Source organism: Papio anubis, chromosome 18 (genome assembly GCF_008728515.1).
Source record: "Papio anubis isolate 15944 chromosome 18, Panubis1.0, whole genome shotgun sequence".
Classification (NCBI taxonomy): domain Eukaryota; kingdom Metazoa; phylum Chordata; class Mammalia; order Primates; family Cercopithecidae; genus Papio; species Papio anubis.
In genome coordinates, this window is record NC_044993.1 from 46,397,847 (window position 1) to 46,422,061 (window position 24,215).

The 24,215-nt window shown below is 54.3% G+C and overlaps 2 protein-coding genes and 1 long non-coding RNA gene across 4 annotated transcripts; 2 read left to right on the forward strand and 1 right to left on the reverse strand.

Annotated features, from left to right (window-relative positions):
* Positions 1-1,671: 1,671 nt before the first annotated feature.
* On the forward strand, positions 1,672-17,623 carry KIF22 (kinesin family member 22). Of its 2 annotated transcripts, XM_017954539.3 has the most exons (15): positions 2,370-2,478; positions 4,112-4,160; positions 8,851-9,046; positions 10,335-10,462; positions 10,554-10,708; positions 10,936-11,145; positions 11,222-11,452; positions 11,586-11,739; positions 11,871-12,006; positions 14,683-14,851; positions 15,367-15,535; positions 15,926-15,993; positions 17,052-17,264; positions 17,354-17,413; positions 17,501-17,623. In XM_017954539.3, the coding sequence occupies exons 3-15, from the start codon at positions 8,985-8,987 to the stop codon at positions 17,546-17,548; spliced, it is 1,803 nt and encodes a 600-aa protein (XP_017810028.1). In that variant the 5' UTR covers positions 2,370-2,478; positions 4,112-4,160; positions 8,851-8,984; the 3' UTR covers positions 17,549-17,623. The 2 variants fall into 2 exon arrangements, with proteins under 2 accessions (XP_003918734.1, XP_017810028.1); XM_003918685.4 differs by lacking the exon at positions 4,112-4,160 and having other exon boundaries at positions 1,672-2,478.
* Positions 17,624-18,820: 1,197 nt separating this feature from the next.
* Positions 18,821-23,308, forward strand: MAZ (MYC associated zinc finger protein). Its single transcript, XM_031658323.1, is given in 7 exon segments — positions 18,821-18,903; positions 18,905-19,025; positions 19,108-19,958; positions 20,354-20,417; positions 20,695-20,866; positions 21,671-21,894; positions 22,210-23,308. Coding segments are annotated over 6 exon segments (1,479 nt in total). The 5' UTR covers positions 18,821-18,835; the 3' UTR covers positions 21,874-21,894; positions 22,210-23,308.
* LOC100999827 lies at positions 20,774-21,670 on the reverse strand. Its single transcript, XR_642495.3, has 2 exons — positions 21,303-21,670; positions 20,774-21,213 (listed from the first exon to the last, which is right to left on the reverse strand). It is a non-coding gene; the product is annotated as an uncharacterized LOC100999827 (long non-coding RNA).
* Positions 23,309-24,215: the final 907 nt, after the last annotated feature.

Consider the following 24,215-nt stretch of genomic DNA (forward strand, 5'->3'; position numbering starts at 1 on the left):
GTCACCTCAGGGCCCTGTGATGATTGGGTTAACTGCACAAATTGTTTAAACAATATGAAATCTGGGCACCTTGAAAAAAGAACAGGATAACAGCAAGGTTCAGGGAACAAGGGAGATAACCGTAAAGTCTGGCTGCCTGTGGGCCACGTGGAACAGAGTCATATTTCTCTTCTTTCAAAAGCAAATAGGAAAAATATTGTTGAATTCTTTTTCTCAGCAAGGAACATCCCTGAGAAAGAGAATGCGTTCTTAAGGGGAGGACTCTACAATGGCCGCTTTGGGAACATCTGTCTTTTACGGTTGTAGATAAGAGATGAAATAAGCCCTGGTCTCCCATAGCGCTCCCAGGCTTATTAGGATGAGGAAATTCCCGCCTAATAAATTTTGGTCAGACGGTTGTCTGCTCTCAAACCCTGTCTCCTGATAAGATGTTATCAATGACAATGCGTGCCCAAAACTTCATTAGCAATTTTAATTTTGCCCGGTCCTGTGATCTCACCATCTCCATTAGCCTTGTGATATTTTATTACCTTGTGAAGCATGTGATCTCTGTGACCCACATCCTATTCGTACACTCCCTCCCCTTTTGAAAATCACTAATAAAAACTTGCTAGTTTTGCGACTTGGGGGGCATCACAGAACCTGTTGATTTATGATGTCTCCCTGGACACCCAGCTTTAAAATTTCTCTCTTTTGTACTCTTTCCCTTTATTTCTCAGACCAGTTGACACTTAGGGAAAATAGAAAAGGACCCACATTGAATATAGGGGGTGGGATTCCCCCGATAATTATATCTATTGCTGTAGTGCCAATTCCTCAGCCCTTCACCATCGCCTGGCAACCACTACTTAGATGTACGTTTTGTGTCTATGGGTTTGTTACTGTAATTTTTAAATTCATTAATGTCACTTTAATTCGGTTTCATTTCACATACAGTATATATGGTCAGGCCCGGTGGTTCACACCTGTACTCCCAGCACTTTGGGAGGCCAAAGCTGGTGGATCACTTGAGGTCAGGAGTTTGAGACCAGCCTGGCCAACATGGTAAAAACCTATCTCCATAAAAATACAAAAATTAGCTGAGCGTGTTGCTGCATGCCTGTAATCCCAGCTACTCGGGAGGCTGAGGCAGGAGAATCATTTGAACCCGAGAGGCAGAGGTTGGAGTGAACCGAGATTGAGCCACTGCACTCTAGCCTGGGAGATGGAAGTGAAATCCTATCTCAAAAACAAAAAAACAAAAGCCCTCATATACACAAAACATCTTTAGAGGCCTCATTTTTAAAAACTGTAGTGGGATCCCAAGGCAAAGCGTTTCAGAAACACTGATGTAAGATTTGTGTTTTTTGTTTTGAGACGGGGTGTGCAGTGGCACCATCTCAGCTCACTGCAACCTACATCTCCCAGGTTGAAGCGATTCTCCTGCCTCAGCCTCCCGAGTAGCTGGGATTACAGGTGCGACATCACCCCCGGCTAATTTTTGTGTTTTTAGTAGAGATGGGGTTTCGCCATGTTGGCCAGACTGGTCTCGAGCTCCTCACCTCAGTGATCCCCCCGCCTCAGCCTTCCAAAGTGCTGGGATTACAGGACTGAGCCACCAAGCCCGGCCTGGGTTTTGTTTTGTTGTTCAGTAGGGTGGAACATAATGTCTAAACCTGGGCCCTACCTACCTGGTGCTCAAAAGTGGAATGACAGTCCCTAGCCAACCTTTCACAAAGGACAGAGAGCTACTCAACGGACCGCTGTACCCTTAAAGACTGGGAACCGGAACCGCGGGTGAGTGGAACTGAATCACAGAACAAGCGTTTTCCACGCTTCGCCGACGTGCTGAGTCCCAAGTTATAAAGACAGGAACATCCAAGCTGCTCTCCTGGGCTGACATGGACGCGAAGGGACCTACAGTGGCCTTGGGCCCAGCAGGCAGCGAGTGCAACGTGACTACCCACAGTTCAGCCCCTGGGGCCCAGATCTACAGAACCGACCAGACGTGACAGCCCTTTGGCTGGGGCTGCAGTCCCACGATCCACACAACGACTCTGTCTCCGCAGACGCGCCACCAACCACGGAGGCAAGAAACTGCAGAAAATGAAACGAAAGGGAGCCCAGTGCCGGGCGGCGCTCAGCAGCTCCCCCAGCGGCCACCGTCGTCAACATCTCCGCGTAGGGGTTTGAACCGCAGCGCGCTTCCAGAGGTCAACGGTTGCGCGGCCCACGCGCGCGCATGCGTCCTGACCAGGGGAACCTTTTCTTGGAGACCCGGAGGCGAGCGCTGGAGGGCGGGATAGTGGCGAGCCACCCGCAGGAGCTTCCGGCGGCGCGTAGTCGTGATTGGTGGAGCCTGGGAGAGGGGGCGGGGAAACGGGGAATTCGAATGGGAGAGGCGGGCCCAAGGAGGGAGGGGAATGTCCGCGGGGGTCTCGACGCAGCAGAGGCAACGCGAGATGGCGGCAGCAGTAGCGGCAGCGGCGGCTACCTCAGGTACTTGAGCCCGGCCTGGGCAAGGCGGGCACCGACGTCTGGAGCTTAGTGGGAGTCATGCGTCGGAGTGTGGTCCAGGTTCCGCGGGTTGTCGCGGAGAGGCGGCCACAGCGCAGGGGCGGGGAGGGGGGGACGGCGAGAGTGTGGGGTCGCGAGTTGGTCGGCCAGCCTGACTCCAGCCTTCTCCCTGTTTCCTGCTTTCTCCTTGGGTCAGTAGACTCGGGTCTCCGGCCCAGGCTCTTGGTTTGAACCCCGCGCACTTTGTGAGCTTCGGTTTCTTCCTCTGTGAAATGGGGGTCATGGCCTCGTCCCTGGAGATGACCTGAATAAGCAAGAGAAGAGTGGCGGACGCTCTAGCCACGAGGACGAGAAGGGAGCCGGAGGCGTGTTTTGGGAAGGGTTCTGTGTGGGACATGGTGTTTGGGTGCAGAGACATCCCTGAGAGATGCAGGAGGGCGGATTGAGGATCAGACCCGGCTGCTGCTGGGTTTGAGTTGACAGCGTAAGATGCTCTGCGATTACAATAAAACGAAATAAAAGACTGAAGTTTCCTTTCACTCTAGCATGGAAGTGAATGCTATTTTAGGGTTAGAAAGGCTGTTAGGACACCCAAAATCTTGTATGTGAGTATTTGTTTACATGTGCCTGTCTAACCCGGAGACTTAGCCCTTGTCAGTGATGATGGTGGGCGCCATAGTAATTCATTGGAGCCCTCGTTAGCCTCGTGGGGAAACAGACATTTAGGAGAATGCCTAACATGTAGAGCTCTTGCTATGTGCCAGGCACAGTTGTAGGCATTTTATGGTGGTGAACCATTTATTGTCCACACAATGCTATGAGGTTGTTACTATTACTGTCTTCGTTTTATACAGGAAACTGAGGTTAGTTTGTTCAGATTTAACGCAACTAGTAAATATTGGGGCCTGAATTCGCTCTCAAGGAGTCAGAGTGTAGAGCCTCTGCTCTTAACCATTATGCCCAAGTACATGCTGTCCCTGCTGGCTGAGCAGAGTCTCCCCTTACCCTGATGCACTGTGTCCGGTGCATGGTAGATATGAAAATGCCTGAATATAATGTCCCTTCCTCGAGGAACTTAAAATCTGTTTGAATAGAGTGTCACATACGCAGATGTAATATGAAACACAATGAGAGATGTGTATACACTGAGTGTGTGGAATCTGAAGTAAACCCTTGAGTAGAATACTCAAGGGGAGGACTTCATTCAGGGAGTGATACTTGAGATGGGTTTCAAAGGTTGGATAGGAGTTTGCCAGGCTTTGACTAGAAGACAAGAACAGCAAGTGTTGTTTTATTTATGATGTAAAAGAGGCCAAGGATGCTCTCTTAGCTCAATTTCCTCATCAAGAGAAGGAAGAAGAGTGAGTGAAATTTAGGAATTGTAGAAGAAGGGAAAATTAATAATAATTGCTAGTCTGGTCCAAGCTCAAGGTTGCTTTTATCATGAAAGGGCTAGACTCTTGTGCTGTAAATAATTGTTGACATGTGGCCCTCCCTCTTCCCTCCTCCCCTGGACTGTGAGCTCTGGGGCAGGAATGGCAGTGAGCCACTTTCATGATGGAAATGAACAAGCCAGTGAGTAGAAGTTGATTCACTACATCTTAATTTTTTTCAGCAAATACTTCCTGAGGGCCTACTCCGCACCAGGTGTTGGGGTTAGAAAGGTGAGCAGGATAAAACTTGTTCTCACAGTTGGCAGTCAGGTGGAGAAAGTGACAAACACGCAATAGTGGGGCGTGACAAATGCTTATGGAGGGGCTAACAAGAGCTGTGGGTGCACCTGATAAAGCCTTAGTGTCTACCAGGAAAGGGTTTTTGGTTTTGTTTTTTAAGAGGAATTAAGATGTGTTTACCTCAGTCACTCCAGGGTGGGGTGGGGAGCAGTGCAGATATTCTAGGGAGAGAGATTAACGTGGACAAAAACCCAAAGGTGCAAGAGAACTTAGAGTTTTGTAGGAAGTGAAGGAAATTCATCATGACTGGTAACTTACACTGCAAGGAAGGAAACAGAGGGAATGACTAGAGGGCAGGGAGACACCTTGCTACCATCAGCAAGGAAGGCTGTAAAGACCATGACCTTGGGCAGAGGTAGTGCAGTGGGAATGGAGAGAAGTGGACTTGTTCAAGAGAGATTTAAAGAAATAGACTTGACAGATGTTAATGATGAACTGATGTGGGAGGTAAGAAACGTTGGAGTTAAAGACTCCCGCTTTTGGGGTTGGTGCCATTCATTTACATCAGATCAAAGGAGGAGGCTGCAGAGAGATGGGGAAGGGAGGGTTCAGTTTAGGACAGGTGGAGTTTAAGAGGAGCCGTCTGCCAGGCTCACGCCTATAATCCCAGCATCCCAGCACTTTGGGAGACCAAGGCGGGAGGATCAAGAGATCGAGACCATCTTGGCCAACATGGTGAAACCCCATCTCTAAAATTAATCAAAAATTAGCTGGGTGTGGTGGCATACGCACCTGTAGTCCCAGCTATTTGGGAGACTGAGGCAGGAGATTTCAGTGAGCCAAGAGCGCCACTGCACTCCAGCCTGGCGACAAAGTGAGACTCCATCTCAAAAAAAAAAAGCTGTCAGGGCAGCCATTCAGAATGTGGGTCTGCAGTAGAGTGCTCTTGTGCAGAACGTACAATAGTACTTATCGGCTGTAAGATGTTACTGAAGCCAAGAGGACAGGTGACCTGCCTACTGAGTGGTCTCAGCTGGGGGCAACTTTGTCCCTCACAGGACATTTGGAGATGTCTGGAGAGATTTTTAGTTGTTACAACTTGAGGGTGAGGGTGGAGAATGCTACTGGCATCTAGTAAGCCTGTGCTAACAGTCTAAATGCACAGGACAGCCCCACAACAGGAATTAGCCAGCCCAAAATGTGAGTAGTGCTGAAGTTGAGAAACGCTGGTCTAGAGAAAGGATAGACAGATCCTAGGAAAAGCATTGGAGACTAGTAGAACTGAGGAGTGAACAGAGAACTGGGTAAGACAACCAGGAAGGTGGGGGGCATGGAAATGAAGGGAAAAGTGTGTTTCCCAAGAGTGTTGCATACTTCTGGGAGGTCCAACAGGATTGAGGCTGAGTACGCCTACTGGATCTAGCATTAGAGAGGTCATGGGTGACCCTGCTGAATAGTGAGGGCAGAAGCAAGTTGCAGGGATGGAGGAGTGGGTAGCAAGAGAAAGGGTGTAATAATAACAGCTAGGGACTGAGCAGTTGCTGCCAGGCACTGTGCTAAACATTGTATGTACATTATTACTTTGAATCCTCACATTCCTATGAGATGCAAAGGTGAAGGGGCTGAGGAGCCTGAGGAGGGTTCATATAAAGCACACTGGAGTTAGATCTTCATTTGAAGCTGTCACTCACTAGCTGTTGACCCTGGGCCAGTCAGCTAACCCCTCTATACTGAGGTTTCCTCATCTGGAAAATGGGAGATAAACATTAAAAAGCACTTACTGGCCTTTTACCAAATAACAGATAATGTTCAAAGCACTTTTACATGAATCACCTTAATTACTGTCCTAACAACCTAACAAGGAGGTATTTTTATTCCCATTTTGCAGGCAAGGAAATTGAGGCACTGGGATGGAAAATAATTTCCCTAGGTTACTTAGCTAGCTGTAAATGGCAGAGCTGGGATTTCAACCCAGGCCATTTTACCTTGAATAATGAACCTACCTACTATGTGCTAGTCACTGTGCTGCCACTTTACCTGGCACTTATTTTAATTATCTCTTTTTTTTTTTTTTTTTTCTGAGACACAGTTTTGCTCTGTCACCCAGGCTGGAGTGCAATGGCACGATCTCTGCTCACTGCAACCTCCACCTCCCGCATTCAAGCAATTCTTGTGCCTCAGCCTCCCAAGTAGCTGTGATTACAGGTGCACACCACCATACCTGACTAATTTTTGTACTTTTAGTAGAGCCAGGGTTTCACCACCAGGCTGATCTCAAACTCCTGACCTCAGGTGATCCGCCCACCTTGGCCTCCCAAAGTGCTGGGATTACAGGCTTGAACCACCACGCCAGGCCAAATTCTCAAAAAACCCAAGGCCCACCCCCAACCTTATTTTACAGACAAGGAAACCTAAGGTCCAAGGTCACAAACTAATAAATGTCAGAGCTGGAATTGAAGTCCAGTTCTGTCTGACCAGTGTCTACACTCTACCTCATCACTGACTTCCCCTTCCCCTTAGATTGATCACTGCACTTCCTTAAGTGCCTCTACATCTGCCATCTTTCTGTTCTTTCTGCTCTCCTGTGAAAGCAGGCAGAGGAGGGTTCTGCACACATTTTTGACAAGTCAGTGCACCTTAATTCTCTGTCTACACACATGCATCTGCAGGTTTTTACCTGCTTGCTCCTGACTTTCAGGATTACCATGAGGAACAAATGAGAACTACATGTCCAAGCGCTTTGCTACCATAACGTGAGAAATGGTATTAGTAGCCCCATTTATCAGATGATGGAATGGAGGTTCAATTTTTGAAACAGGCCATCTGCTTATGGGCATGCCTGCCTTACTCAGATGTAAGATTCTTTCTTTTTTTTTTTTTGAGACGAAGTCTCACTCTGCCGCCCAGGCTGGAGTGCAGTGGCGCAATCTCGGCTCATTGCAAGCTCCACCTCCCGGATTCAGGCCATTTTCCTGCCTCAGCCTCCCGAGTAGCTGGGACTACATGCGCCTGCAACCACTCCTGGCTAATTTTTTTGTATTTTAGTAGAGATGGGGTTTCATCGTGTTAGCCAGGATGGTCTCGATCTCCTGACCTCGTGATTTGATCTGCCTGCCTTGGCCTCCCAAAGTGCTGGGATTACAGGCGTGAGCCACCGTGCCTGGCCTAGGCGTAAGATTCTTTCTAGGTGTCATCTATCTGCCTTTTCGTCTTGCTGTTTCTGTGTTGGCTACATATACCAGCCAGCCTTTTGCCTTCTGCGAGGCCTATGGCTCCTAGCAACCAGCTGCTACCACCAGCAAGGAAGGGAAAGAGCTGCCAGGAGCTTTCCCAGTTAGTACATAATAGGGAAGCAATACAGCATCCTATTAAAAGAGTTTTAGAGGGGAAGAGATCTAGGTTTGAATTCCACCATGAGCTACAGTATGTTATCCTCCAACATAAAATAGAGTAATACTCTCCTTAGATGTTTTCAACTCACTTAACCCCCACAAAAAGAGAGGCCTTTTCTTTTTTTAAGTTTTATCTTCATTGTGTTTTCCGATGATACAAAATAATTCAGTTGCCAATTCTTTAAAAAAAAAAAAAAAAAAAAAGACTTGATTTAATCATCTGAAGCAAATTCAGGGATAAGTTTACATGAGAGAAGAATTGCATGTCGGTGGTTTTTGCAGAACCCACATAATTCCCCATGTTAACGAGAAAGATCATCGTTAACAGTTTGCAAGGGGGGTGGGTCTGTGAGTGTACATACATCTCAATACATATTAGAAACCCCAGTTAAGAAATGGAGGTACACAGGCTGGGTGGGGTAGCTCACACCTGTAATCCCAGCACTTTGGGAGGCCAAGGCGGGCAGATCACTTGAGGTCAGGAATTCGAGACCAGCCTGGCCAACATGGTGAAACCCTGTTTCTACCAAAGATACAAAAACTAGCCAGGAGTGGTGTTGGGCACTTGTAATCCCATCTACTCGAGAGGCTGAGGTAGGAGGATCGCTTGAACCTGGGAGGTTGAGGTTGCAGTGAGCTGAGATCATGCTACAGCACTCCAGCCTGGGTGACAGAACAAGACTGTCTCAAAAAAAAAAAAAAGCACAGAAAAGTCTGGCAATTCGCTGTATGGTTTAGGTTTCGGTCAGATGTCAACCCTTTTAATCCTTAGAACAACCCTGTGAGGTGCTGGTCTACTTCACCCTTGGCAATTCAAAACATGTCCTGGGGCAGGCATGGTGGCTCCTGCCTATAATTCCAGCACTTTGGGAGGCTGAGGTAGGAGGATCCCTGCAGCCCAGGAGTTGAAGACAAGCCTGGGTAACCTAGTGAGATTCCATCCCTCTCTCCCTCTTTTTTTTTTTTTTTTTTTAAGTGCCCAGCATCACCTGGGAGCTTGTGAGAAATGCAAAATCTTGGACATCACCCCAGGGAGACTGAGACCAAATCCATGTTTTCACAAGATCCTCCAGGTTATTTTGTCTGAGAAGCCTGTTATACACCCCACTGGACTTGCTTGTAGAGCAGGGAAGGCACTGAGGCCAAGCTTAGGGGTGTCCATAACATGACCAGGGCAGAATGAACTTCTCTAACATGAGCTGTGGCCCCCAGCCTGCCCAGCAAAGCTGGTCCCTGCTTCTTCTGCCACCACCATACTTCATGCCTAAAAGTGATTTTCTCTCCTCCAGGAGCTGGTCGCTGTCGGCTAAGCAAGATTGGGGCTAGTCGTCGTCCACCTCCAGCTCGCGTAAGGGTGGCTGTGCGACTGCGGCCATTTGTGGATGGAACAGCTGGAGCAAGCGATCCACCCTGTGTGCGGGGCATGGACAGCTGCTCTCTAGAGATTGCTAACTGGAGGAACCACCAGGAGACTCTCAAATACCAGTAAGGTTCAGGCCACTCCTCTTCCCTCATGCCATCACCTCCCTCTCCTAGGCCTGCCCATGTTATCACTTCCCCAGAGAGTTTCTCCGACCTGCCTCCCCAGGATCCTTGCTCCCTCCTTAACACCGCTTTGTTTCCTGAGCCTTCACTGTTCACTAGGAAATGTTCACAGGTGTCCCCCGTGATGGACCCTCTCTGGGATACTGTAGGGAGAGATGAGAGGTTAAATCAGACATATGTTACTGTGCACAGAGAGGGAGTAGCAATGAAGGTGAGCAGGTGAGCCCCACATAGAGGCTATGGGACACAGTGGGAGGGTTGGGGGAACAGACCAGCCAGCCAGCCTACCCAAGCTGCAGCTGGGTAGTGTCAGAGAAGACCACCCAGATATGGGGACAGAACTCACAAGGGCAGCTACTTTATAATCCTACTGGGGATTTCAAGTTCAAACTCCCTGGGCTGTTTTTCTAGGCGGGGGCTGGCAAACCATGGCCTGCAGGTCAAATCTGATCAGGAGTAAGATTTTCAGTAAATAAAATTTTATCGTTTATTTACATATTGTCTATAGCTGCTTTCTGACTACAGTGGCAGAGTTGAGTAGTTGTAAAAGGAACACATGGCCCACAAAGCCTAAAATATGTACAGTCTGCCTTTTTACAGAAGTTTGCTAGCTCCCATACTAGACCGTTAACAATTTGGGCTTCAGTTTCTTTCCAGCCTCATTCCCTCAACATATACTAAACTCCCTGCTGTGGCCTAAGTTGCAGCTTCTCCACCAGAACGCAGTGAATATGTGATTGGTATGTGGAGTCTAGTCCAGTCGTATGCAGCATCCTCTATATTCCCCGTTACGGTTTAAAATACAATGTTCTACACATGTGGCCTTGTGAAAAAGATTGGGAAGCCTTGCTTTTGTGTTATTCTTGATTCTTAGAGTTTCTTTCTTTGGTCAAAATCTTCCTTCCTTGAGCAGAATCAGTTACTCCTTCAAGAGTGTGTTCTTATCTTCGTTTCCTAAATCACAGCAGTGTGGATGTCTATCCTACCAGACTGCAAAACTCTAAGAGCAAGGATATCAGATCCATCTCTGTATTCCTAACACCAATAGAGAGATGAGGATGGAGTAGGTGTTAGGTGGATGCTTTTTAAGGTCTTTGTACAAGAAAGCAGATAGAGACATTCTCTTAAATCCAAGATCCAGATGAGAGTAGAATCCCTTACCCACCCCCACCCCACTCTACCCCTTACATACACACAGACATACTAATTTCTTTCTTTCTTCCTGCAGGTTTGATGCCTTCTATGGGGAGAGGAGTACTCAGCAGGACATCTATGCAGGTTCAGTGCAGCCCATCCTAAGGCACTTGCTGGAAGGGCAGAATGCTAGCGTGCTTGCCTATGGACCCACAGGAGCTGGTGAGGGAGCCAGAAAAGAAACAGTTATGGGTCAGAAAGGGCTGGGGAACCAGAGAGGAAAATCTCACAGCTTTCTCCACTCTCTCCCCAGGGAAGACGCACACAATGCTGGGCAGTCCAGAGCAACCTGGGGTGATCCCGCGGGCTCTCATGGACCTCCTGCAGCTCACAAGGGAGGAGGGCGCCGAGGGCCGGCCATGGGCCCTTTCTGTCACTATGTCCTACCTAGAGATCTACCAGGAGAAGGTGAGGCCCCGTGCTGGTTGGGAGAGGAGCAACAAAGGGTCAAAGTAAGATCTGGTTCTAGAAAATGAAGCTCTGCTCTAGCAGGGAGGTAAGGTGAGACCTAGAAAGACAGAGGCTGGGGTAGCAGATGGTACAACTCCGAGAATAGAACAGAGAAAGGAAACTGATCCCCAGAAAGCAGCCGCCTCTGTATAGAGAATTGCCCTTCCCCTTCACTGCTTACACAGGTATTAGACCTACTGGATTCTACATCAGGAGACCTGGTGATCCGAGAAGACTGCCGGGGGAACATCCTGATTCCGGGTCTCACCCAGAAGCCCATCACTAGCTTTGCTGATTTTGAGCGGCACTTCCTGCCAGCCAGTCGAAATCGGACTGTAGGAGCCACCCGGCTCAACCAGCGCTCCTCCCGCAGTCATGCTGTGCTCCTGGTCAAGGTGAGGCCACAGACGGGCGAGGACCTGGGAAGCCCAGGAGCCTGAGCTAAGCATGAGACCTTTGTTCTTACCCCAGGTGGACCAGCGGGAACGTTTGGCCCCATTTCGCCAGCGAGAGGGAAAACTCTACCTGATTGACTTGGCTGGGTCAGAGGACAACCGGCGCACAGGCAACAAGGGACTTCGGCTAAAAGAGAGTGGTGCCATCAACGCCTCCCTGTTTGTCCTGGGCAAGGTGGTAGATGCGCTGAATCAGGGCCTCCCTCGTGTACCTTATCGGGACAGCAAGCTCACTCGCCTATTGCAGGTCAGACCCTCCTGTCTCAGGGAAGAAGGGGCTGCAGAAGGAGGTTCTCAGGCCTGCTGTGGGGTGGGGAATAGCGGTTGAGGCATAGGAAGGCTGGGCTTTTGACCCACCCACTGCCTGGTCCCACCCTCAGGACTCTCTGGGTGGCTCAGCCCACAGCATCCTTATTGCCAACATTGCCCCTGAGAGACATTTCTACCTAGACACAGTCTCTGCACTCAACTTTGCTGCCAGGACGAAGGAGGTGATCAACCGGCCTTTTACCAATGAGAGCCTGCAGCCTCATGGTGAGAACTAGGGGAGGCAGGAGTGGAAATGCTGGGTCTGGAAATCAGGGAGTTTGTTCAAACCACCAAGCATCAGTACAGAGGCTGACCACCCCTGATCCCTCTCTCCACCCCATCCTCCAATCATCTAGTCTTGGGACCTGTTAAGCTGTCTCAGAAAGAATTGCTTGGTCCACCAGAGGCAAAGAAAGCTCGAGGCCCTGAGGAAGAGGAGATTGGGAGTGCTGAGCCCATGGCAGCTTCAGCCTCTGCCTCCCAGAAACTCAGGTGAGCAGTGGGCCTTGGGTGTATCCCCTTCCTGATGTGTGGCTTAGCAGCAGAGCTGCAATGCCTGTCAGATTCTTGAGCAGAGACAGCTGTGATCTTGTTCCTCTGCCATTAAATTCACTATAGACCGGGTGTGGCGGCTCACTCCTGTAATCCCAGCACTTTGGGAGGCCGAGGTTGGGTGGATCACCTGAGGTCAGGAGTTCGAGACCAGCCTGGCCAACGTGGTGAAACCCCATCTGTACTAAAAAATACAAAAAGTAGTCGGGTGTGGTGGCGTGTGCCTGTAATCCCAGCTACTCGGGAGGCTGAGGCAGGAGAATCCCTTGAACCCAGGAAGCTGAGGTTGCAGGGAGCTGAGATTGCGGCCACTGCACTCCAGCCTGGGCAACAGAGCAAGACTCTATCTCAAAGTAAAGAAATAAATTCACCCCCGGCTGGGCACGGTGACTCACGCCTGTAATCCCAACACTTTGGGAGGCCAAGGCAAGCGGATCACCTGAGGTCAGGAGTTCAAGACCAGCCTGGCCAACATGGCGAAACCCTGTCTCTACTAAAAATACAAAAATTAGCCGGGCATGGTAGTGGGCGCCTGTAATCCTAGCTACTCGGGAGGCTGAGGCAGGGAGAATTGCATGAATCTGGGAGGTGGAGGCTGCAGTGAGCCGAGATCAAGCCACTAAATACTCCAGCCTAGGTGACAGAGCAAGACTCCGTCTCAATAAATAAATACATACATAAATTCCCCCCAGATTCTACTCCGTTGAATCACTAAAGTCTAAGATAAATCTCTCCACATTGCTGCTGCCTTGGGGACCTAAGGAGGCCTCCTCCTGGGGATCCTTTCCATTTTCCAATCTCTTTAGCCCTCAGCAAAACTTCTTGCTTTGGGACAGCTGTTTCAAGGATGAGCATTTTTGCTTCTGGTTCAAGGAGTGATCTGGATCAGATCTTTCAGATCCATGAGAGAAAAGCAAAGGAGACTTGGAAGAGCTGTCCCCCTGAGACCACCTGGTCTGTGTGTCAGTGCCCAGCTTCTCCACGACTCTCTGGGGAGCCAACTGCTGTCCTAACTGCTTCTACCCTCAATCCAGACAAAGCCTCTAAGTCCTTTGTGTCACCTCCTGACCCAACTCCGATCACTCCATCTCATGGCCCAGTATGTACTAATCCTCAGGTCATCTCTATTCAGAGGTCTTGCTTTCTGTGTCTGGCCACTTAGCCCTTGTGCTGTTCCCTCCAACCCCCAGAAGCCAGTTGCAGTTTTAACTTTGCCCTGTTTCTACCCCTAGCCCAAATAAAGCCTGTGAACTACTGAACAGAGGTGACCTGAGGAGGCCAAGGGTTAGTGCCCACTCTGTCCCAGGGGGCTACTGTAGTTAAGGAAGATGCCACACACAAGAAGATGCTTGTGCACTCATGACCCAATCTCTCAGTCTTGTCTTTCCCAAACCATCTGTCAGCACTCTCCACTGCTGTGTGCACCCAGAAATGTGCACAGGTAAGCTCTCTGTCAGACAGGCACTCTGAGTAAGGGGAAGCTCAGAGTGGGCACAACAAACCCAGCAGACCCAGAGCTTGGGAGGCTCACAGGAGGGGAAGTTAGATGGGAACGTCAGTATGTGATACCAGGTGGAGAATTTAGAATCAGGAAGGAGTAGCTGCTGCTGCTGTGAGAGCCAGGAAGGAAGAGAGATGACTTCTAGTGTTTGCCCACATATGTTCTGATCCTCTTTTTCCAAGGCACTGGCGTGGAAAGCACAGGAGTGTCCCTGTCCTCCAGGAGCCAGTTCACAGCATAGGAAGGGAGATGCGAGTGTCATGGGAAAGGTGGCATCAAACTGACCTGGAAAGATCATTGATACAGATGTGAGGAGGTGTGGGGCAAGATTCCAGGCAAAATAAATTAATGTTAGACATTGCTGACTGGGCGCGGTGGCCCACACCTGTAATCCCAGCACTTTGGGAGGCCAGGGTGGGTGGATCACTTGAGCCCAGGAGTTCAAGACGAGCCTGAGCAACATAGTAAGATCCCATCTCTACAAAAAAATAAAAAAAAAATTAGCTGGGCTTGGTGGCATGCACCTGTGGACCCAGCTACTCAGGAGGCTGAGGCAGGAGGATTGCTTAAGCCCCGGGGGGGCCAAGGCTATAGTGAGCTGTGATCTGAACACTGCACTCCAGCCTGGGTGACAGAGGAAGACCCTGTCTCAAAAAAGAAGAATGTTAAGCCTTACCATGCTCAGAGTCAGGCAGGACTGTGCTTGAACAGGCCTTCCCTGCTGCCCACAGGATATAGGCTTGGCAGCTGAGGTCTTCAGTGGATTTCAAAGCCCTTCTGAAGATGGCATCTTCTGTGATGTTTTCCCCAACTGCTCCTCCAGATGGTCAGGCATTGCCCTGGCAGTCACTTTATGGTCTCTTGATTTCCTCAGTAGACAGTACTTCCAGGCAGTGTCTTAGATCTCTCATACCTGGCACTGTGATTTCCTGGCATTCCTGAGCAGTCACTTCACCTGATGAAGACACTGCACCCAGAGAAATTGGATGCCTAGCAAGTTAACATTAGGTTCTGGAGCTACAGGATATGCCAAGTTAAGGTGTGGTGAGGGGAGTCCTGCTGCTGTAGGTGATGAGGGGGGAGGTAGGTGGAGAGCAACTTATTTGTCTGCTCAGCCCCCTGCAGAAGCTAAGCAGCATGGACCCAGCCATGCTGGAGCGCCTCCTGAGCTTGGACCGTCTGCTGGCCTCCCAGGGGAGCCAGGGAGCCCCTCTGTTGAGTACCCCAAAGCGAGAGCGGATGGTGCTCATGAAGACCGTGGAAGAGAAAGACCTGGAGATTGAGGTAGGTGTTTTAGGGATGTGGGAGCTGGGATTCCTGTTGGCCTTGAGAAGCAATACTCGAATCTTCAGACAGGGAAGGACACTCAGGCTGGACTAGAGTCCAGTTTTCTCCCAATACCGGAAGTTCTCCAGCTTCTCCTTGAATGTCCTTAACATGGCTGAACTTTGACAGACAATTGAGATCAGATGTGAGGGGGTGAGAAGAAAAAGTTCAAAGTAAAAGCAACAAATGTTAAACATTACATTTCCTAAAGCCCAGCTCAGTTAATGGAGGACTCTGCTTGAAAAGCCTTTTCCTTCAATATTTGCAGAAGCTTGTTCCACCTCTGGGTAGCCCCTTGATCACAGAAAGCTCTTAATTATGTTAGGCTCCACCGGTCTCCTGGTAACCTCCCATTGGTCCTAGCCCTGTCCTCTGGGGCCTCAGAGCCTTGCATACTCACCCTGATAACCCACTGCCCTTCAGGCTGCCCTGGAGTTGGGTTTGGGTCACATCTCCCTGATCCTTTCCAACAGAGGCTTAAGATGAAACAAAAAGAACTGGAGGCCAAGGTGTTGGCCCAGAAGGCTGAAGACTCAAAGGAAAAGGAGAACCATTGTCCCACGATACTCCGGCCCCTTTTGCATCGCACAGTCACAGTGGCAAAGCCCCTGAAAAAGGCTGTGGTGATGCCCCTACAGCTAAGTAAGTTTGACTCCAGGGGATAGGGGGACCAAGGCAGCTGAGATCCCATAAGGCAGGAAGTGTTAGGAGCAGCTGTCTCCATGTCATTTATGTTCTCCCACCACATACCAGTCCCTGGGAGGGGTGAGGAGGCTCTGAGGCAGCGCTGGGGGTGCTCTGCCCTCGGGTGTTTAGTACAGTGGGATGGACAAACAAGTAGAGGATTGAAGACAATGGAAGACTGAAATTACTTTAAATGCGGGTATAAAAAAGGTCATGTGGAAACACAACAGGTTAACTCAGGTTGGAGGGAAGCTGGGGAATCAGAAATGGAAGAACCGAAGGGCTACCAGGGAGGGTGAAAAGTACCCTTTGCCTTGACTCCAATCAATTCTCAATTCCTACTTTCAGTTCAGGAGCAGGCAGCATCCCCAAATGCCGAGATCCATATCCTGAAGAATAAAGGCCGGAAGAGAAAGGTGAAAGTAGCTGGGGGCTTAGGCTACACCTGGAGCCCAGAAGTAAGGGGGAGTAGGCTCTAGGGGGAGGAGCGTTGGCCTTGGGGTTAAATGAACTGGGTGATGGCCGCCAGTTATTAACAGGCCTCAGCCGGGTGCGATGGCTTAAGCCTGTAATCCCAGCACTTTGGGAGGCTGAGACGGGCGGATCACGAGGTCAGGAGATCGAGACCATCCTGGCTAACACGGCGAAACCCCGTCTCTACTAAAAAATACAAAAAAAAAAAACTAGCCGGGTGAGGTGGCGGGCGCCTGTAGTCCCAGCTACTCGGGAGGCTGAGGCAGAATGGCATAAATCCGGGAGGTGGAGCTTGCAGTGAGTTGAGATCCGGCCACTGCACTCCAGCCTGGGCGACAGAGTGAGACTCCATCTCAAAAAAAAACAAAAAAACAAAAACCAGGCCTCAATTGCTTACCCCTGGAATGTGGTGATGAATGGGTCCTTGCAGGGCATTTAGAGTGGAAGGCAGTGATATAGATGTACCTCACAGAGCGGATGTTCCACTGTGTAGCCTGGCTTCTGCCTTCTACAAGCTTAAGAGGGAAAACTTAGGGAACCTAAGCACTCAAGAATGAAACCACACGTGCACACGCGTGCATACCCAGAATTGAACACCACTAGAAGAACTACCCAAACACTGAGATGGTTGGGGGGAGGTATCATTTATTTTCTCCCATGTACTTTTGAAAGAGCTTATTCTTTCCCTTTTAGAGATGAGGGACCAGATTTAAGAGCTTATTTTGAGCTTTACATTCATTAACTCAGTTGATCTCCACAGCAACTCCATGAGAAAGGTGCTAATATTACCACTGAGTACTAAATAGTACCTCAGTTTCACTAGTTGCATAATGAGAATTAACCCGGAGAGTGACCTGAAGACGGGATTTTGGACGCAACTTGAGGAGGAGAGGAAGAGGCTGCAGCGCAGGAGGTCGCTGGTGCTGGGCTCCTAGTTTTGGCAGAAGAGCCCAAAGCACTTGGCTGCCCTGCGTGTCACTCACCTCCCTTTGTCTCCCAGGTGGAGTCCCTGGATGCCCCAGAGCCTGAGGAGAAGGCTGAGGACTGCTGGGAGCTACAGATCAGCCCGGAGCTACTGGCTCATGGGCGCCAAAAAATACTGGATCTGCTGAACGAAGGCTCAGCCCGGGATCTCCGAAGTCTTCAGCGTATTGGCCCGAAGAAGGCTCAGCTAATCGTGGGATGGCGGGAGCTTCACGGCCCCTTCAGCCAGGTACCAGCCCACTGGACAGGGACAGGGCAGGGAGCTGGGGAGACCAGGCACCCCTGAGACCCCGTCCCCCATCCATCCTGTCCCGCCAGGTGGAGGACCTGGAACGCGTGGAGGGCATAACGGGGAAACAGATGGAGTCCTTCCTGAAGGTGAGGTCACGGCCCTGCCCCTCCTCTGCGTGTCCTGCGCCCCGCGTCCCTCTCTAACGTCGCTGCCCCCTCCCTCCTGTGTTGCAGGCAAACATCCTGGGTCTCGCCGCCGGCCAGCGCTGTGGCCCCTCCTGACCGTCGTCTCTTCACTCCGCCTTTTTAAATCCTTGTATAACCCCGTGTTGTGTAAATACAGTTTTTGCTCTGGTGCTTCCGCCTGATTTTTGGGGCTGTGGGGGCGGGACCGGGGTGTGACCGCCTGAGGGTGGGCCGCGAGCGAGGCCGGAGACTCCACTGGGCGCCATCTTCGGGCAGCGAGTCAGCACTGGATTGTAAATAAACAGCTGGAGTGGGGCGGGGAGGACGGTGGCCGGCAGGACGCAAAAAGAGGAAGCCGAAGCATGAGGCCTGCGACCGTTAGGCGGGCGCGCGCTCAGGGATTAGCCCCGCCCCGTCCGTGCCCCCGGCGCGCGCTCCCCCACTCTCCCGCTCGGCAACGACGGCGGCCTTGTGCGCGTGCGCGCGAAATAACGGCCGCTGGCGGAGGGAGGGGGGCGGAATCGTTGGAGGGGGGAAGAGGAGAGAAGCCGCCCTGTCTCCCGCGCGCCCACCACCTGCGCCATCGTCAGCCAATCAGCAGCCGTCTCAGGGGTCTCGCGCTTAGGGCGACTCGGGCTGCCAGGCTCCCCGTCCCTCCTCCCCGCCAGGAAACCTTCCTGCGCCTCGCCCCCTCCTGCTGGCCACGCGTTTCTCGTGCTCGCGCCCGCTCCAGCCTCTGTAGGTCTCTGCGCCCCTGCCCGGCTCCTCCCCCAAGTGCGCAGTGCTCCGCTCCCCACCTGACTTCCGGAGTTTTTTCCTTTGTTCGGCATCCGGACCAGAGCGACGTCGACATCCCTTTCCTTTGTTCTCGACTTCGTGAAATGATATTCCTCGATCCTCGAGTCTTGTTCTTTTCCTCGAAACCGACTTCCAGGTGAGCCTGGTGCGCGTGCAGCAGCCGTCCCTCCCTCCCTCCCCCTCGCGCCCCTCCCCGCCCCTCCGGGAGGCGCCGGCTGGGCGCGCGGGGGCGCGGCGGGGCCGAGGCTGCTCCCCCTCGCTCCCCCCACCCCGCCCCCGCCAGGTTTCCAACTGCCGCTGCTGCTGCCGCCGCCGCCGCCGCCGCCCGGGCCCCCGCCCCTGGCCCTGCCCCTGTGGGCCTCCCCGCCCCACCCAGGGGCGTCGGCCGTCGCCGCGGTGCCTGCGGCCCGCAAGGCGCCGCGTCCTCCCTCCCTCCCGCCGGCCGGGTGCGCGGCGGCGGGCGGCCTGCGGGCTGGCGTGCTCGGCGCGGCCCAGCCCGGCGGCGCCCCGAGCCTCCGGGTCTGCGCGCGGCCCGCGCCCCGGCCCCTGCTGAGCCTCCCCGGGGCCCCCGCTGCGGCCGAGGCCATGTTCCCGGTGTTCCCTTGCACGCTGCTGGCCCCCCCCTTCCCCGTGCTGGGCCTGGACTCCCGGGGTGGGCGGCCTCATGAACTCCTTCCCGCCACCTCAGGGTCACGCCCAGAACCCCCTGCAGGTCGGGGCTGAGCTCCAGTCCCGCTTCTTTGCCTCCCAGGGCTGCGCCCAGAGTCCATTCCAGGTGAGTAGGGCCGGCCGCCGCGGCCCGGGCTGGGGGGGCGCCCGCCCGCACTCGCGGCCCACTCGGCACCTTGTTTCCGTAGGCCGCGCCGGCGCCCCCGCCCACGCCCCAGGCCCCGGCGGCCGAGCCCCTCCAGGTGGACTTGCTCCCGGTGCTTGCCGCCGCCCAGGAGTCCGCCGCGGCTGCTGCGGCCGCCGCCGCCGCTGCTGCCGCCGTCGCTGCCGCGCCCCCGGCCCCTGCCGCTGCCTCCACGGTGGACACAGCAGCCCTGAAGCAGCCCCCGGCGCCCCCTCCGCCACCCCCGCCCGTGTCGGCGCCCGCGGCCGAGGCCGCGCCCCCCGCCTCCGCCGCCACCATCGCCGCGGCGGCGGCCACCGCCGTCGTAGCCCCAACCTCGACGGTCGCCGTGGCCCCGGTTGCGTCTGCCTTGGAGAAGAAGACAAAGAGCAAGGGGCCCTACATCTGCGCTCTGTGCGCCAAGGAGTTTAAGAACGGCTACAATCTCCGGAGGCACGAAGCCATCCACACGGGAGCCAAGGCCGGCCGGGTCCCCTCGGGTGCTATGAAGATGCCCACCATGGTGCCCCTGAGCCTCCTGAGCGTGCCCCAGCTGAGCGGAGCTGGCGGGGGAGGGGGAGAGGCGGGTGCCGGCGGCGGCGCTGCCGCAGTGGCCGCCGGTGGCGTGGTGACCACGACCGCCTCGGGGAAGCGCATCCGGAAGAACCACGCCTGCGAGATGTGCGGCAAGGCCTTCCGCGACGTCTACCACCTGAACCGACACAAGCTGTCGCACTCGGACGAGAAGCCCTACCAGTGCCCGGTGTGCCAGCAGCGCTTCAAGCGCAAGGACCGCATGAGCTACCACGTGCGCTCACATGACGGCGCTGTGCACAAGCCCTACAACTGCTCCCACTGTGGCAAGAGCTTCTCCCGGTGTGCACGGGGCCTCGGCCGCCCGCTAGGCCGTGGGGAGGGAGGGACGCGACGGAGGTGGCCTGGCCGTTGCTGGCGGGGAGGGAGGCGGCCGCTGAGGTTGGGGAAGGGGAGCCCCTCCCAGGGCGGAGGGAGGAAGCCTCTCCCGGTTACCAGGGAGCAAGGGGTGGTCCTTTGTCAAGGAGGTGGGCCTTGGGGTTGACGGAAGCTTTGCGTGGGAGGAGGCGGCGGCGGCAGCGGCTGGGTTCCAGGGGAGGGATTTCCTGCCGAAGTGGCGCTGTGACGGCCCGGGCTCCGGGAGGAGGCGCAGGGATCCCCGGAAAGGCCTGTGGTGCAGGTTGGCGGATTTGGGGCGCACCACCTGCGCCCTAACCCCAACCCCAACGTGTCCCCAGGCCGGATCACCTCAACAGTCACGTCAGACAAGTGCACTCAACAGAACGGCCCTTCAAATGTGAGGTAGGAAGCCCGCCTCCTCCCGTCCTGGTTTTCATGATTTTGATCCTCATGGTAGCTGTCTGAGTTCAGCCTCTCAGACCCCCTTTTTCTCTCTCTTCTTTTTGCCTTTTCACTCCATTTTCTCATCCCTTTTTCAAGGCCTCATCATGTCACTCCCATTTCCTACAGATCAAAGATCCCCAAGGCTCTGATACCTTTAACCTCTTGCTCCCCCCTCCCCAGCCCGCCAAGCTTTAACTCTCCTGTGACACCCCCCACGCCCCTCCCCCCTCCCCAGAAATGTGAGGCAGCTTTCGCCACGAAGGATCGGCTGCGGGCGCACACAGTTCGACACGAGGAGAAGGTGCCATGTCACGTGTGTGGCAAGATGCTGAGCTCGGCTTATATTTCGGACCACATGAAGGTGCACAGCCAGGGCCCTCACCATGTCTGTGAGCTCTGCAACAAAGGTACATGCCGAGGACTGCCGGGAGGGCCAGGGGCAGAGGGTGGGCGCCTGGCCAGACGCCCTGCCACAGATTCGGGCTAAGGGTGCTGTAGCCAAGAGCTCGTGGCGTCTAGAGTCCTCCAAGAGGTCAAGAGAGCAGCGGGGGACACCTGAATGAATGTTGTTAGACTCTTAAGAAGTCCTGGCTGGAGGAGAGATCTGCCAGAGAGGTTGAACCTCCTGGGCATACGTGGGGAGAGCGGGAGTGGAACTTGGCTGCTCTGGGGAAGGGAGTAGTCAAGAAAGCCAGTTCCAAGGGTCACAAGGCAAGGTTTCCGCCGCGCAGCCACAAGGTCTTGTCTCCAGCTGCTGGGGAAGGTGGAGTAGTACACGGGCTGGGATTTACCAGCACGCACCCTGCACGGGTAGCAGAGAAAGCTGCCTTCAGTCAGACTCACCGGTTAACTGGGTTGAGACCGCGGGGCACTGGAGGGAGGGGGACACAGCCGTCTCTGCTGAGGGTCAACCCTGCCATTGGCTAGGAGTCAGTGTCCTGTCATCCTGGGAGAGGTCTCCCGGCCATGGAGAGTGAGCTCTGTAGGTACCAAGGCTGAGAAGCGGGCACCACGCAAGCCACGCCCCAGGCTCAGGGAGGGGCTGCTGTGCCCACCAGCCCCAGCAGAGCAGTTAACCCCAGGCTACCAAGGATGCCGTGGGAGGAGGACAGGGCCATCTGAGGAGGGCATCCCCTGCCTAGGAGATCAGCCCCGTCTCTGGGGTCTCCGCCTGGCTGACCCCCGCCCCATCCCAATCCACCCCCCAATAGGCTTCACCACGGCAGCATACCTGCGCATCCACGCGGTGAAGGACCACGGGCTCCAGGCCCCGCGGGCTGACCGCATCCTGTGCAAGCTGTGCAGCGTGCACTGCAAGACCCCTGCCCAGCTGGCCGGCCACATGCAGACCCATCTGGTGGGGGCCGCCCCCCCTGTCCCGGGAGACGCCCCCCAGCCACAGCCCACCTGCTGAGGGGGACCCCACACCCACCAGGCAAGGCGTGGGGCATGGCTGGGGGGCGGGATGGGGGGTGTGGGGGACGAGGGGGCTCAAAGGGCCCAATAGGGGATCTCAGGAAGGCGAGGGACGCCCATGTACCACTCAGGCTAGGGAGATTTCTGGGCACAGGGAGGACCTTTGAGGAGAACTGCTCTGTCTGGGTGAGGATGCAGGCCGAGGCCTCTGGGAACCAGATAGGAAGTGAGCAACGGCTGTGTCCCAGGGGAAGCAAACTGGGAAGGTCTGGGGTGAGGGCAAGGCTTTTGCCATTCAGATCGCGCTGTGATCCGTGGTGTTTTTCGTGTGCAGGTACCGGTGAGGTTTGTCCAATGGCGGCAGCGGCGGCGGCGGCGGCGGCAGCAGCGGCAGCAGCAGCAGTAGCAGCCCCTCCCACAGCTGTGGGCTCCCTCTCGGGGGCGGAGGGGGTGCCTGTGAGCTCTCAGCCACTTCCCTCCCAACCCTGGTGAGCTCCAACTTGGTTGCGGGAGAGGGGAGAATGGAGTAGAGTTCCCTGGTGCAGGCTCCTCTCCCCCCTCTTTTCCCACCAACTCCTATTTCCCCACCAACCAAGGAGCCTCCGGAAGGAAAGGAGGAAGAAATGTTTTCTTAGGGGAATTCGCTAGGTTTTAACGATTTGTTTCTCCTGCTCCTCTCTTCTATCAGACCTGACCCCACACAAACCTGTCCCCTCGGTTGTGTTGAAGTCCCCTGGACAGTGGGCAGGGTGGCAGAGGACACGAGCAGCCACTGCCCGTACCCCCTCTCCTCTCTGTAAGCCCATGCCCTGTCCTCCCAGGGACTTGTGAGCCTTTTCCCTCGAAGGTCCTCTTCTCTCCTTCCAGTCCTCTCCCCCTGCTGTCTGCAGCCCCTCCCCGGGGAGTTGGTGCTTTCTTTTTCCCTTTTTTTTTTTTCCAGGGGGAGGGAGGAGAGGAAGGAGGGGGATCAGAGCTGTCCCAGAGGGAAAGCGGTGAGGTTTGAGGAGGGGCAGAAGCAGGGCCGGCAAAGGTTGTACCTTCATAAGGTGGTATGGGGGTTTGGGGTCAAGCCCTGAACATCGTCCTGCTTGAGAATCTGTCAGGGGAGAAAGTCAAGGGGAGCAGAAGGAGGAGCCAGGAGGGCCAGAGGCAGAGAAGATATGGAGTCTTAGGGGCCAGGGTGAGCGAGGGATCCAGGGCCTAGAGGTGCTTCCTGGGGGCGGGGGAATGCAGCCAGTGTCCCCCTCCCCTTTTCCACCCCAGCTCCAGCCCTGGTCTTGTCTTTTCATCCCTCTTCCCCACGACAGAAGTTGTGGCCCTGGCCATGTCATCGTGTTCCTATGTCCCCTGCATGTACCCCACCCTCCACCCCTTCCTTTTGCGCAGACCCTATTACAATAAATTTTAAATAAAATCTTGTTTCTGGCTCTGGATTAAATGAATTGCCATCACTAAGCACCTGCCCCCACCCCCAAGGGTTTGTTCTTGTCCAGGTGTCTTATCAGTCCAGCCTTGCTCTCCCCTGTGCGGCTGTGGGGTTCTGGCTCCGCCCTCCCCAGGGGCAGCCTTACTGGCGGCAGCACAGATTTAGGGCGGGGCCAAGGCTGTGGCTGTGGAGAGCAAGTTCCAGGTCTCTGGGGAATTCCCAATCGGGACAGGCCCAGAATAGCCCCTGGAGGTTTGAAGAGGCCCCGTTAGAAACCCAAACAGCTGCCAGACAGGAATGCCGCCATCCCCCGTCCACACCCATGACCGCTGCTCAGCCCCCAGCCGCATCCCTGCCTGCGCGCGTTACATCCCTGAGGCCATGGTGGGTGGATGCGGCTGCGGAAAGGCTGGGGAGTCCGAGCCCTAGGACTGAGAGCAGCGAGGTAGAGAATGAAAGCTGCACCTGTCCCTCATTCTGGGCATAGGCCACCCCGTGTTTACACGGGCTCTTCTGCCCAGCTTCTCCTGCCCCTTGGAATTTCCTTTCCTGTCCCCGCTCCGTCCTTTCCAGGGCCCCTTTTTCGAGCCTTCCAGCGCTAGTTTCTGCTGCTCCTTTCTGCAGGGTCCATTCTCTCGAAACCCCACCCTGCTCCTCCTCTGCAGCCTCCCCGTGTCTTGCCCCATCTTCCTTCCCCTCCTCCTGCTCGTAGAGACGCCTCCACCCGGTCCTGCCTGTCTCACTGGTCCCGTCTCCTCGCAGAACCCTCTCCGTTTTCCCCAACCCCCGTCTCTTCCAGGGATCCCGGTGACCGTTGGCGGGCGGGGCCGGGGACTTAGGAAGGAGGCGGGGGGCCCCGCCTGGAGGCGCGCGTGGGAAGGGGCAGGGAGGGGGCGCGAGTGGTCCACGGGCCG